Below are 14954 nucleotides of genomic sequence, written 5' to 3'. Positions count from 1 at the left end.
CATGAAGAGAAGTTCCATGTCACTCCACATTAGGGAAATGAAAGTCCAGCGCCAAAGAGATATCACCTGAAACCTGTCTGAACGGTATTTTCAAAAAGACAAGAAAACACAAGCGTCGGGACACTATGGAAGAAAGCGAATCATTGGGCCCTGTTGGTGGCATTGGAACTTGGTGCAGAGGCAGTCGCAAACAATGTAAAGTTTCCTCACACAATTCAGAGGAGAACATCCATATCATCCAGCAACGTCCCTCAATTACCCCCCTAGGTACAACTCAGAACACAGGAGATCACTAACTCCCGAAAATACCTTCACACCTGTTATTATGCCACGGTGTTTTATAATAGCCTGGAGGGCATTATGCCAAATGAAAGAACTCACACGGAGAAAAACACATACAGAATGCTCGCACATATATGGGGAATCTGAAACAAAAACTAAGAAAACAAAAAACAAAAATCCTCAAAACAGAATGAAACAAGCCCATCCATAAATACATAAAGATGATTGCAAAGGTGCGGGGGGGGAGCAGCAAGGAGGGAAATAGGTTAATGGTCAAGAGACATCACTGAATAAAAAAAGACCTTGTCAACAGGGAAAGACAGAGTAAAGGTGACTCAATATCTCAAATTCTAGCTTCCTCTATTTCAGAGACCTTAGTTCAGTCCCTTCCATTCACTAGACCTACGTGAATAGTAACGAATTATCAGGTCTTGGCAGTTTTTGCAAGGTGAGTACTTTACCTAAGATTTCGTATCCAAAAGGACAGAGTGCTTACATTACTAGGTAACTTAGATTTTCCATTATTTTTGTGGTTTCTGATGTCACAAAAAACTCCTTAGATCTACGTGGACACTTTCATTACTCTAAACATATGTACAAACCACTAAAACAGTACAATAAAGGTAAAGTGTATTGTCCATTGCACAAAAGTGATTGTTTTTCTCCTTGTTGTAGTGAGCGTTTGGTGACGAAAAGGTTTCAGGTATCGAGTTCCTTATCAAATTCCATGCGATGGGTTATGCAGAATATAGTAATCATGGTAATCAAGAAAATAATGATCTTCAAGAGAATCATAATCTCCCGAAATGCTGACAGAGACAACTCACCTCCCGAGGACAAAACAGATGCCTAGGAGCCTCAGCTGCTCAAAGTGGCCTACACCACACCATCTTACTGAAAACATAAAGCACCAGTCAGCTTGATATGTAAGTTTGGGAAAGCCTCAGTTCTTAGACTTTTGCTTTTGGTGAGGTCACGGTGCTGCCTGCAGGAAGTTTTCATCCGTTGTAACAGCATTGGGACACACTATTGAAATGAGAATTTCCTATGCAACAAAACTGTGTCTCTGGAAAGGACTGGGACACTGTTGGGGTCCGGACTAAATACAGGACACGGCATCGCAGACACATACACAGATGCACAAACACAAATGCCAACAACCTGACAGAGCTGGAACCCATGCAATGAAAGACCATGTGCCCAAGACCTCATTTCCAAAGGAGGCTGAGAGACCAGCACGGTCTGCTCAGGTACAAATGCACTGGTTTCTAGAGACCCGGTGGGCTCAGAGTCATTTCTCCCTCATGCTGCCTGGTGAATCCTGGAGGAGATGTGATTCATAAGGTCTGAAACTCTTGTAACACGGAAAAAGGCAAGACAGGAGGCGCTCCACGGAAAACAGGAAGCACCACGCCCCACGGATAGGAACAACAAAACCCACCAGTCTGCCTTGGACAAGGAGCTTTTCCATCCACCTTCCTCGCCAGAGTGCGAAGAAGACGTTCCCACCCAACATGTCCCAAAAAGATGACTTTGAATTCCATCCACAACACCCAGTTCTCTTCAGCACACACGTCCATGTAGGAAAGAGTCTGCACCACCCTCTAAAACACAGAAGCGCCACTTCTTCCTGGCTCACTGGCTACGAGTTCATTGATTGAATGCAAATTGCCTTCAGAAATGAAGAGCTCAACAGGGAGTTGCACTTGCCCTAATCCAGACCCCTAGCCTGTAGTCCCATTGACTCCCACGATAGAGGATCCCATTTAGCCACAAGTGGGGTGAGATCTCCCCCTCCCCATCAGAGGGTGCAACTCTGCCACGAGGGGCGGGGCACGCCGAGGCCGGGAAGGGCAGGAGAGCAGGTGTGCAGGGGGGAGGCAGGAGACCTGTGTTCACCTGCTGCTTCCACTCTCAATCCCTTCAACACCGTCCCCTGCTGGCCTCCAGCAACGCAGGCCCACCACCCTGACTCTCCCTGGAATGTTTCTCTGGAATCTCAGGTCCCTTGTGCTTCATTTTCACAGGCAGGAATGTTTCCTCCTGCTCATGGCTGCGACTTCCCTGGCCCTGCCTTGATATTTTCCCACAACCGCAGGTCCACGCTTTCTTTCCTTCGTTTGTTCGTTCTTTCGTTCGTTCCTTCCCACCTCCACCCTCCAACCACCAACGCAGTCAGACCTCCATGGCACTCAGGTCGCCCCCCACCCCCACCCCCGACCTGAGCCACGCCCCACCACCGGAGCCTAACCCCCTAATGGATCTGGGGCCTCCTCCTCCAGGGAACCCGGGTCCAACCCAGAAAGCTCACTCTGAGTCCTCCAGACTGCAGCCGCAAAGGAGCCCAAGAAGACCCGGAGCACGAGTGAGGGGGGGGGGGGTTGGTCATGGAAGGGGAAGACAGAGAGGGGCAGGGTGGAAGGCCACATGGGACCTTGTCACTAGGATCTCTACCTTGGCAGCACCGCGACTGAGGCAGGTCCTGGAGGGAGGCTGTGGGTCTCAGCTGCTGCACCTTTAGGCTTCTCCCAGATGGTCTTTCGGGGGCGCCGGGGGGGGGCATCGCATGGCGCTCTGCCCCTGCAAGGGCTGGCACTCCAGCAGAGCAACCAAAACCGAGGCGTCCCGGGAGCGTGTCGCAAGCCCTGGCCTCTGGTCCAGAAGCAGCAGGAGCAGCAGGGACACCACCCTCCTAGGCTGGAGGCTCATGGCTCCCAGTCTTAACCGCGTGGGGGGCGCGAGCGCTACCGTTAGCGCTAGGGCTACCCCTAGGGCAACCGCCAAGGTTACCGGGTCACAGGCCATAGGCAGCAGCATGTCCCCGGTCGGGGGAGGCGGGGTGGGGGGCATCAGCACCTGACTGGCCCAGACACTTGGGGGCCTGGGGCGGCAGACAGGCTGGGAGCCAGGATACAGAACACCACTACAGCCTCACCTGTGCCCCTCAACGGGCTCCGCCTCTGGCCCAAGCGCATGCGCACACTTGTGCGTGCCCTCCCGCACACCTGCTTGGTCCCGCGATCCAGGCCGCCCCATCCCCCCATCCCCCCACCCCCGCCCCCCCTCAGGGGGTACAGCTCCTGGGCGACAGGGTCTGCACCACTGCACCTCGCTGGGCCCACCAGATGCTCTGACCGCCTACCCGCCAGCCTGACACCCAGGAGCCAGGCAGAGGGCTCCAGAGACCAGGCCAGTGGGACAGGGACTGGCAGGTGTCTCCTCCAAAGTGGACAACTCCCTTTCTCCCCTCAAGAAACCCAGGAGGCTTCTGCAAAGCAGGTTTCCCAGGGAGGTGGCTCAACGTGAACCCAGTGCTCCCTCTTGCATCCTAGGCCTCTGTGTTTGTTCTTCACTCTGCCTCACGTTGCCGCCAACCGTGGACATCTATCTGCAGCTGTGGACCCTCCTCGCTCGTGACCCATGACTGCAAGGGTAGCCCTAAGGGACAGGGAGACACACTGGGCACTCGAGACTCCTTCCAACTCCCTTCTCCTTGAAAGGCCGGTGCTTTTCAGCTCTGCATGCCCTTCCCATGGCCCTACCTGGACTGCACCACCAGCGGTCCCACCCTCAAGTCCACCCTGCCACCGCGGACTGTGGCACATCCTTCAACTCTGTGGAACCGCCTGTCCACCTCCACTACCTCCCAACCCCCATGTTTCCTTCACAGTGTGCCTCAGATCCCAACTCCTCCGTGCCATTTTTCTTTTCTTGGGTTTCATTGCTTTTCAACGTTTCTTTCTTTTGGTGAGAATGACAGGCCATCACCCATGCGATTGTGCAGCAAGCATCGACTGAACGTGCAAGGTGTACCAGACCCTGCTCTGGATGGCGAAGTGTAACTGAACACAGATATATGGAATTCTTTCCATTTAACTGGCGAACTGGGCTGCAGTTTCAATATTCACACTATACTTGCAGTCATGTGGTTGATGAGCGTTTTCGTACTTGAAAACAATCCATCGTAGGAGGCCCTTCATTGACTTCTCAACCACAAGTCGTTTACTTCCTACTGGCCTAGATCTTAATGGAATTTCTTTAAATGTTTTTGAATGGTTCTTTTTGAGAGAGAGGGAGACAAAGCATGAGCGGGGGAGGGGCAGAGACAGAGGGAGACACAGAATCGGAAACAGCCTGTCAGCACAGAGCCCGATGCGGGGCTCGAACCCACGAACCGTGAGATCATGATCTGACAAGGCGGCGGACACTCAACCCACTGAGCCACCCTGGCGTCCCGATACTCTCATATATCTTAATACTATATGTCTGTAAGCTCACTAATTACAATTTTTTACTTATTGTTTTCCTAATTCTTCTATTTAAAAGTCAATGATCCTTCACTTCTTAAAGATATTCAGGGATAGCGATAAAACCTCATATTCATTAATACGTACAGATCGCACACAAACACACACATAGATGTTTACTCTTCTTGTTTCCTTCATACAACGTGTCCCGGAGGGAGAATGTTTTCCTTCAGCTCAGGAATTACCTTCGTATGTTTTGTGGTGCATATCTAGGGATGCATTTTCTATGGTTTGTGGGACATAGGTTCTCACAGATCACTACTTAAAAATCCTTGCCTTGAAAGCAAGGAATGAGTGAAAAAGTGGATATTTTAGGCACTCTAGACCAGGCTGATAACATGCTCCCAGGTGCATTTCCTTGTTCTCTTTCCCCTTGATCGCCCCTTGTGCTGCTGGTTGTGCAAGTACCTGATAACCTCGGGAGGGAGAAGGGACAAAATGGAGGAACTCTGGGGTCCTCAGTGACCACATGAAGGACTTTAGTCTCCAATCTAAACACACACCCAGCTCTGTCATGTGAGGAAATCTATGGGGACATGCTTTCTGAAATGTGGCGCGTTCTCTGGTAATTCAGCATAACCTAATACACGTACGAAATGTTAACCCGCAAGGTAACTTAGACATCAGTCTAGTTCCATGAAAATTGGCTGTTTCAGTCAGTAGGGCATGAGACTCTTGATCTTGGAGTGTGATTTCACGCCCCAAATTACGACTAGAGTGGACTCAACAGATATACGATAAAATAAGTATTGGAAAATGACCCAGGTAAATTAGACTACAATGACTGAGCTGCTAATTGGTGGGTGGGATCCCTTTACCTCCTCAGTCAGCCCCCGGGAATGAGCATCTGAGCATTCACATAGTGCCAGTGCTGGTAAGGCAGCCACGTCTTCCCTCTAGGAGTTCAAGGACTAGCCAGGAAGATGGAAAGAACATGAAACAAAAATGGGAATGACATGAGCAAGGACTCCATAGAAAAATTCAAGGTGCAACAAGTGGGTCCTGAGCTCCACCAGGGGAGGGTCTGACAAGGCTGTGCTGAGGAAACGTTAATATTTCTTGCCGCAGTGCAAGACGAGTCAGCCCTGCTCAAGTCCGAGGGAATGTATCCCGGCAGAAGGCACAGTGGAGCAGACACGCGGAGGCAGAGATCATTGTTTCAGAGGGGACGTGTGAAAGGAGACCAGGGAGACCGGAAAGAGCTGTGGAGGACAGCAGGGAGGGAGGGTGAGGAGGGCCAGGGCCTGGGGCAGGAGGACGTTGTGACTACTCTGCTCTAGTGCCGTGGGACAATATTCCCCCACCCTTAGGGGCTTCCCCATAAACTTCCCACCTCACAGGCCCAGGGGACCAGGAATTCAGCAGGGCTCAGCGGAGGGCTCCTGCCAGAGCCTCTCAGGAGGTTGGGGCTGCTGTCATCGCTCAGACAGAATCTGCTTCACTCAACCCCTGAACCCACTTCAGGGTGGTGGCAGGATTCAGTCCACATCGAGTGCCTTAGTTCTTCCCTGTCTGTTGTTGTCTCTCAGGGCTAGGCTGTGTGTACCTGTCCGTGTCACGACTCAACACGGGGGTTGGTCCCCACTGTGAGGAGCTGAGAGACAACACAGAGAGTGACAGTGAGCATGAGGCCATGCCATACACATTTTATCACCTAAACTTGTTTGGTCTGGGGCCACGGTGCCATCTTCTTTGCAACAGAAATCAAACACTACGTCCATACCACACTCCAGGAAGGAAATCCCACAAGGATGTGTTGACAGGATGGGGGCATCCCAGGGAGCCACTGAGGGGAGGAGAAAGTGAAGACCCTGCTAGGGTCAGTGCCTTGCCCAGAATCACAGACGGGTAGAAAGTCAGAACCAGGCATGACCCCAACTTCATGTCCTCAAAATGGGGTCCTGGATTTGACCCAGGATTTCGAAGGGGGTCTGGAAAAGGGTGTGTTACTGTCACTGGGTGCAGACATGGAGGTGGCGTGGGGGTGAGGCTGAAGAGGAGCGTCGCAGAAGACATCCCAGCACGTTCTTCCCTGAGGAGGACCCCCAGGCCAGGGCAACCCACTGAGTGCCACCCTGTCCCCATTGTATGTACCCAGTGGAAAGGCAGGGAATGGCTCGTGGCACACTACTGACAAAGTCTACGTAAAAGAGAGTTCTGTCCTACTAGGCCCCAACTCCAATCCCTCCTGTAGGGATTGCTTTAGAAAGTAGAGAACCTAAGCTCCTAGGAAATGTTTGGCCATCCTTCCCTAGGTGGGGATGTGACCTTCTGGGACCCCAGAAAACGAGCACTGGTAAACACACATACACACACTCACACTCACGCACGTACGCACACCTGGAAGGACTGTGGGCTGGGATCAGAGGAGCAGCAGAATCAGAGGAGGTGAGACGTTGAAGTCAATGTGGTTGGATAAACTTCCAACAGGTGACACCACTGCTCCAATTTCACAGGTATCATCCCACATATGCCTGAGGACATCCTGAGGACATCCTGAGGACATGCTAGAATGATCTCCATTGGGCGGAAAAGACACGGACCATCCCTGAGAAGCACAGTCGCGAATCTGGGACCAGAAAGAGGTAAGAAAGAAGAGTTCTGTCTCAACCCAGATAGGTCTCACAGCTGGGACCCTGGCTGCCCCCAGAGCTTCTCAGGGGACTGTGGAGAGGGGTGCATTGGTGGAACTGTGTACCGATGGGACATTTCATGGAGAATGGGGGTGAGCAGTCAGCAAAGAGAGGACTATTTGCAAAGGTGTTATCCCAGAGGGGGACTCAGGAGGCGGATCCTAGGCCGTGACATCACTTTGCTCACAATAGGCCCCAGGAAAGCTTGGAACTCCTGTAACCTGGCACCCATGTTCTAGGAAGGTCCCATACCAGGCTCACTTGCCTACAGACACAGAGACTTTAGGATGTTCTCTTGTTGTTTTCCCAGGTACCGGGGCTCTGGATGCCAGAAACCCCAGTGCGCAGGATTACTCAGATGTTGGAGAGGTTTCCTTAACCCACGCTGGCGATGCCTCAGGATGTTTTCCAGGAGGTCACATAAGGTAACACAGAGCAGCCTGGAGGAGGCCAGGTCAGGTCAGCTCATAGCTCTTAACCTTCCCTGGGCACCCCCATCCCCTCATGTTCAGTTTCGGGGAAAGGGGGACATGGGGGCCGGTCCTCCCCGGGACCGGAGCAGGTTCGGTGGCAGTGGACCACCTGGTGGACCCATCATGGCCATGCACATGTCATGCTGGAAGGAGGGAAAAGGGATCTCTGAGGTGCCTCTAACCTGTAACAGGTTGAATCCAAGGCCCTCACGCCACCTTGCTTCTCCTCCGTGGGGGAGGTGAGTGCACACTGTGGTGTCATATCTGGAATGAATTCTTATGGGTCTGAGGACAAGTGAAAGCAAGCAGACACGGCTTTGAGGACTCCTGCCTGCCTGCTGGGCACTGTCTTTACAGAGCCACATGCCACAGATGGAGGACAAGCTGAATGAGAGCCCCTGCTCTACTTCCCTGAAGGAAAGAAGGAAGCCCCATGCCATCAGGACGAAGCCCCGCTGGCTCAGGGTGAGTGCAGGTACCAGGGAAACCCAACACCAAGGGCCCAGAGCCAATGCAAAGAATCCCAGGGCCCAGAAAACACACTGCTGCTCCCCTGGTAGCTCTCGGAGACTCCTGGTCCCAGATGAACCTGGAACCCCATCTGCTCCCCAAACATGCCAGCAGGGCCCAGCCCCTGCCACGGCCAGACGCAAGGTCACTCTCCACTTATTTGGAGGAAGATCAGAAAAGAGGCGTGAGACCATTTCACGTCCCATTCTGTCTAGAATGTATTGGCATTGTTGTACACGTTTCCCCGACGAACGTTCCTAGGGGTCCCGGGTCGCCCGACCATCCTTCCACACCTTCTCCACGTCTGACACACGTTCGTGAGGAGCAGGGAGATTTTTACCCAAAGGACATGGGGCTCATTGCATTATGTCTAATGCTCTGCACTTTGGTGGCCAAGCAACACGCCCCTGGGGCCCCTCCTAATCAGGAGCAAGGGCCTTACCACCTAGACAACATTCTGGAAATGTGACCACTCACCTCACCCATTCAACCCTTCACAAATGTGGGACTGTGACAGGATTCCCTTCTCTTGCCATGTCACAGTGCTGCACTGAACATCCTACATGTCCTATTATCCTGATCCAACCTCTGCCAGGTACTGTCCCTCTCTTCAGATCCCCAGAATGGACTGTGCTGTTAGAAATCACAGGGACACTGCTGTTCATGTGGGGAGGTGCCGTGCATACTCATCTAACAATCTGACCTGAGATTCTTTTTCCTTGGTGGTTTTTTTTAAAAAATATATAGGAAATTTATTGCCAAATTGGTTTCCATACAACACCCAGTGCTCATCCCAACACATGCCCTCCTCAGTACCCATCACCCACGCTCCCCTCCCTCCCACCCCCATCAGCTCTCAGTTTGTTCTCAGTTTTTAGGAGTCTCTTATGCTTTGGCTCTCTCCCACTCTAAGCTGTTGTTTTCTCTTCCCCTCCTCCATGTGTTCCTGTTAAGTTTCTCAGGATCCACAAAAGAGTGGACACATATGGTATCTGTCTTTCCTTGTATGGCGTATTTCACTTAGCAGAACACTCTCCAGTTCCATCCACGTTGCTACAAAGGGCCATATTTCATTCTTTCTCATTGCCACGGAGTACTCCATTGTGTATATAAGCCACAATTTCTTTATCCACTTATCAGCTGATGGACATTTAGGCTCTTTCCATAATTTGGCTATTGTGGAGAGTGCTGCTATAAACATTGGGGTACAAGTGCCCCTCTGCATCAGCACTCCTGTATCCCTTGGGTAAATTCCTAGCAGTGCTACTGCTGGGTCATAGGGAAGGTCTATTTTTAATTGTTTGGAACCTCCACACTGTTTTCCAGAGCGGCTGCACCAGTTTGCATTCCCACCAACAGTGCAAGAGGGTTCCTGTTAGTCCACATCCTCTCCAGCATCTATAGTCTCCTGATTTGGTCATTTTGGCCACTCTAACTGGCGTGACGTGATAGCTGAGTGTGGTTTTGATTTGTATTTCCCTGATGGGGAGCGACGTTGAGCATCTTTTCATGTGCCTGTTGGCCATCCGGATGTCTTCCTTAGAGAAGTATCTACTCATGTTCTCTGCCCACTTCTTCAGTGGATTCTTTGTTTCTCAGGTGTGGAGTTTGGTGAGCTCTTTATACATTTTGGATACTAGCCCTTTGTCCAATAGGTCATTTGCAAATATCTTTTCCCAATCCATTGGTTGCCTTTGAGTTTTGTTGGTTGTTTCCTTTGCTGTGCAGAAGCTTTTTATCTTCATGAGGTCCCAATAGGTCATTCTTGCTTTTAATTCCCTCGCCTGTGGGGATGTCAGATCGGAGATCCTAACGTGTTCAGCCATTTCCCAACTCAAATTCTCGTGTGATTACCAACATCCTTCTTCAGAGTCTGGGCACCCAGGTCTCACTCTTGCCACAAGTCACTGACGGCTTGGGGGTTTGGTCTGCATTCTGGACCCCAAGCCTCCTGATGTCCATGGTGCTGTGTCTGACTCTGTGTCCCTCCTGTGTTCTACCTCAGGGTATGAACATCTCACCCATGCCCGACAATGAGAACCGTGAGGAAGGGACCATCGAAGGAGGCTGGATGCTACTGGAACAGCGAGTGGAGCACCTGGTACCTGCTTTCCTGGGTAGAGACCCCTCCTACCTCTTCACATTCTTGAGAACATACAGGACTTTTACTACCACCCAGCAGGTCCTGGAAATACTGTTTATGAGGTGAGCACCCTGCCCTTCACAGCCCAGGGCGATTCAGCCCCTGAAAGCTAGGAGTCTCAGGAAAGTCACCACACGTCCTGGCGTCTCACATGGTTCCTCTGATCCGGGTGGAAACACTCCAGGTCCTCAGTGGGGGCACAGCAGGGAAAGTCACCCTGGCCTGTGGAAAGCTCTGCTGGCAGGGCTGCGTCTCTGCTGGGTCATCTTTGTCCTCTTGCCCATGATCAACTTTCTGCCTCATCCCTCACTGTCGCCAGGTGTTGACTTGGGCTGTTTTCCCATTGGAAAAGGAGATTGGAGGCTCTATCTGTGTGTCTGAGTCCTGGCTCAAACCAGTCAAGGATGCCCAGGATGAGCAGCACGCCCAGACCCACACCAATATGTGTGATGGAGCTGACTGGGGCCCTATCATTCTTCAAACACGCAGGAAGCCCCACTAGGTGCAGGCACTTCTGTAGGAGCTGACTGGGATCCAATGCGCAGAGCGGACAGTACCCTCCCCTCCAGAGCTCCATTCTAGTCAGCAGCCAGGGACTCTGGATAGGACAAGACGTAGCATCCACAGGACAGCTCATATGATGTCCTTCTGGCCTCCTCCAGATACGGATGCTTCCATTCGGAGGCTGAGGAGGATGGCGGACCCCGGGAGCAGGAGAAACTGTGAGTAGGCTGAGCTCAGGCTGGAGGGCCTTCCTTCTCCAAGAGGGCAGTGCTGAGACTGTGCGTGGGAGGGGCTGCAGGACCCAGCATCCCACACGTCTGAGAGTCCTGTGAGAGGGCAAAGATCTGAGGGCTTCTCCCTGGAAGCAAGGAAAGGGGTTCTGTCCTGTCTGGTAGAGGTAGGGCTGTGGGCACAAGGAGGCAGCAGAGGGCGCCAGAGGACCACGTCAGCCCCTTAGAGAGTCCAACCCCATCCCTTCCCACTCACAGCCTTGCCTAGAGCCCCATCAGGGGACCCAGCATAACGGTTTGGGGGAGCATCACGCTCACCACCTTGGGGAACATCCACGGTGCGTGCTTAGCAAGGGTACAGGAGACACAGTGAGGGCTCAAGGAGCACATATCACCCACACGATGGGAGAACGGTGTCAGTGGGACGACACCCACATGTGCACTGAGTGCATGAGGCAGCACAGAGGCACAGGTCGTCACGTTGAAGGCACCAGGAGGGTCCCAGCAAGCCCAGGTAAGAGACAGAGTCCTCTTGTCCCGTATTTGCGCAGATTTTCGTGGAGCGCTAGGGTATGCAGTGAAGGCACTGACTCACCCCGACACCACCCCTCCACTCACGCACGGACTTGAATTCCAGTGGGAGGTAGGCAGCGGGACACAGCGAGGAGTCTGGCTGGCTTCCCCAAGAAGGACAGAGACCACCACATCATTGGTTAAGGGGTTCCCGTCAAACAGAATCTTGACGGTCCCTCTTCAGTGACCAGGTCTCTCGTCGGCGGGACTGCCAAATCACAGGTGGACAACGTACAGAAGCACCCTCTGGGCGTCCAGGAGCAGGAGGCATAGAGGCCAGGTCCCACAGGCCTGTCCTGAGACATCAGCGGGAGGAACACCCCATGGTGATTGTTCTGGCTACTTTTGTATCCCCAGGGCCATCTCCTCCATCCTGGGCACCTGGCTGGATCACTACCCCGAGGAATTTTTCCGGCCTCCAGACTTCACCAGCTTGAAGCTGCTGCGGGCGTATGTAAGGGCCCACATGCCGGGCTCCGAGCTGCAGCGCCGCGCCCGCCTTCTCTACTCATGGCGGAAACACCGTGAGCCCAATGAGCCAGAGCCTCTGGGCGAGGAGGACTCTGGGTGGGAGATGTGGGCGTGTGGCCGGGACGGGGTATGCCACAGAGAACACGTTTCCTCAGACTGTAGGTGGGCCAGGCGTAGGGACTAGGCTCAGATCACTGTTCCATTAGCCTGCCGTCTGGGAGATTTCCTCCTGGTGGGTTCTTTGACTCAGATGACAATGTCTGCGGGAGAGGTTTCCTGCCATGGAATGGCACTCACGGTGATGACACTTTCTATTCTTGAAGCTTTGGCAGCAGCTCTAGAGCCCCGTCCAGACGTGCCTCGGGAGCGAGCCCCCGCTATCTCTGCGGTGCCCACTGCAGCCTCGCGGCCCAGGCTGCCTGAAGCCACCAGTTCTCCTGGAGCTCAGCGGGTACGAGAATCGGAGACCCTCACTGCAGCGTCCCCACCAGGGCAGGAGGTACTCCCAGCTCTGGCTGACAGTCAGGAGCTGGAAGAGCCACCTGCCCCTTTGGTGGCCCCAGAGCATGAGCAGCCCCCAGCCCCAGCCGGCGGGGTCACGGAACGGCTGGAGCAACCACCTGCTGCAGCTGAGCAACCAGCCTCAGCTCCCCAACAGCGGCTCATGTCGGCTGCAGCCCCACAGGATGAATTCCCTGACCTTGTCATTGTGTTCTTTGTCATTTCTGTAGTTGTTATAGCGGTATTTACTGTCCTTATATATTTGTGTTTTATAAATAAAAGATAAACTAAGTTCCAAACAATTTACTCTGATCCTTTGAAATTACAATTCAAGTGTCAGTACGTACATTCGCAGGAGTTTACACCCGTGACCACTATGTACTCCTAGAACATTTCCATCACAGAGACACGTGGACTACTAATCACCCACGGCTCATTCCCTCACCCCAGTCTCTGCAACCAGCGATCTCGGTTTCTGCTGCTTTAGCTCCTCTGGGATTTCCATGTGTGTGCAAACACACAACATGGCCTGTTGTGTCTGGCTACATGACAGGAGACTGATTAATAATTGCTTAAATATTCAATGGCACTAATATTGTAGTGGAATATTCCACTCAAGGAATCCACTAGAGGAATAGTCCTCAAAGAACAAAGATTAGGTGCAGCCCCCACTTGAAATATCTTCATTATCTGGCATGAGGACCCTCTGAGGTTTGACACAAGAGCAGAAGCCAGAAGAGAAATGTCTGGACCAGAGCGAATACCTTGAAAATCTTTCATGTTCCTCGACTGGCCATGGTGATATTGGTCTAACGTGCATATTATAAAAACACCCAAATGAAACCGTCAATATTCCATTTATGCTAATCTATTAGGCACTAAAGTATAAAGTTCTGAAGGGTTTCCTACAGGTGACATGTATTCAGTAAAATGAAGATTTAATAATGAGGACAGGCACCAAGATGGCTCAATGGGCAAGTTTCCGAGTCGAATTTGGCTCGGGTCATGATCTCAAGGTACTTGAGATCAAGTCCCAAGTCAGGCTCTACAATGACAGCTTGAAGCCCTGGTCAGGATTCTTCTTCTCGCTCTCTCCATATAAATAAATAAATAAATAGGAAACAACAAGTACATACGCAGAAAAAAATGTATATTCTTTCAAGAAATATTGGCCCAGAAGACACGGTGTCATCTTCACAGTCCTTTGGCTTTGAGGGCCCCAGGTGTCTGTGTTTGTGTTCATGAGTCGTGTGACAGGTTGGGCATCCCTCCAGGACTATGGTCTTGTACTATGGGATGTCCCCACGGTGGACAGGCACAGTCCTATCCCCTTCTGCATTCTCAGGGGCCACACATCATCCTTTACTCTGCGTCTCCAGAAACTGAATGACTGGGCCGATTCCAATATTTTGACTCTCATCATTGTACAGAAAGGTACATGTGTACCGAAACTCTCCCTCTCTGTAGGCGTGTACACCTAGCACAACTTTGGGGAAAAAATTTATATGCATTTTTCGGGCGCTGCCTCCAGGTTCCGATATCTATAAACTCTTGATTACGTTGGGGTCTTATGTGGAAAGCAGGGACCCCTGGGACTGAGTGGATTCCTGAAGAATCTGGAGGACAAGCCAGCACTGAGGCCATCAGGGTACCTAGGAGTGACCCATGGGGCAGGAAAGAAACCACATTCCCTCATTCTGACCTCCTGCACAGCATCCCTGCCCCATGCCCTGGAACACACCCATCCAGGCCCATTACCATGACAAACTCCAACTGCCTGTGCACCTCCTGTTCCATAGCTCTGCTTCTCAGTAGAGCAGCCAGGCCCTGCTTTCAGGCCAGTGGAGGATACAGGCTGGTCCACTGCTGTCTGCTTGCTGGCTCTCCTCCCAGGCTGGGTCGCTTACTCTCAGGAAAGCACCTTAAGTGCAGGTCAGGTCAATGAGTTAAAGACCAGGACCTGAAGGTGTTCATCCTGACGACTGAGTGGCAACAGCAAGAACCACCTGGACCTCGACAAGCCAGAGAGTCCTTTACACAGCACATCAGGAGCTCAAGGAGACTGCAGGATGGAGACTCAGTCAGGCTTCTGGTAGCGAGTCAAGCCCCTCCACCCTTCAGGCTCCTCCAGCAGTGACGCCTGGCACCTGCCAGCCCCATCTCTGGGGAGCAGTGTCCCTGTCATGAGCAGCCACACAGCACCCACTGGTGACCGACCACAGGGCACACAGGAATACTGCAGGGCTCCCTGATCTCACGGCAAAGAAAGTGCCATTCCAACTGACACATCCTCAGAGGATTCCAGACAGATCAGACACAACCATGTA

At 52.2% G+C, this 14954-nt stretch overlaps 1 protein-coding gene across 1 annotated transcript in view; it reads left to right on the top strand.

Annotated features, from left to right (window-relative positions):
* The window catches only part of LOC122478439, a 236637-nt gene extending 223708 nt beyond the window's left edge, over positions 1 to 12929 (top strand). The window contains exons 18-21 of the mRNA XM_043572043.1: positions 10253 to 10410; positions 11011 to 11070; positions 12013 to 12179; positions 12450 to 12929. Of these exons, the coding sequence (XP_043427978.1) occupies positions 10253 to 10410; positions 11011 to 11070; positions 12013 to 12179; positions 12450 to 12913 (849 nt within the window). The 3' untranslated portion in view covers positions 12914 to 12929. The remainder of the gene's footprint in view (positions 1 to 10252; positions 10411 to 11010; positions 11071 to 12012; positions 12180 to 12449) is intronic.
* The last annotated feature ends 2025 nt before the right edge of the window (positions 12930 to 14954 follow it).

This window comes from Prionailurus bengalensis, unplaced genomic scaffold (genome assembly GCF_016509475.1).
Source record: "Prionailurus bengalensis isolate Pbe53 unplaced genomic scaffold, Fcat_Pben_1.1_paternal_pri Un_scaffold_62, whole genome shotgun sequence".
Lineage (NCBI taxonomy): Eukaryota > Metazoa > Chordata > Mammalia > Carnivora > Felidae > Prionailurus > Prionailurus bengalensis.
This window is presented reverse-complemented; position numbering and strand designations above follow the sequence as displayed.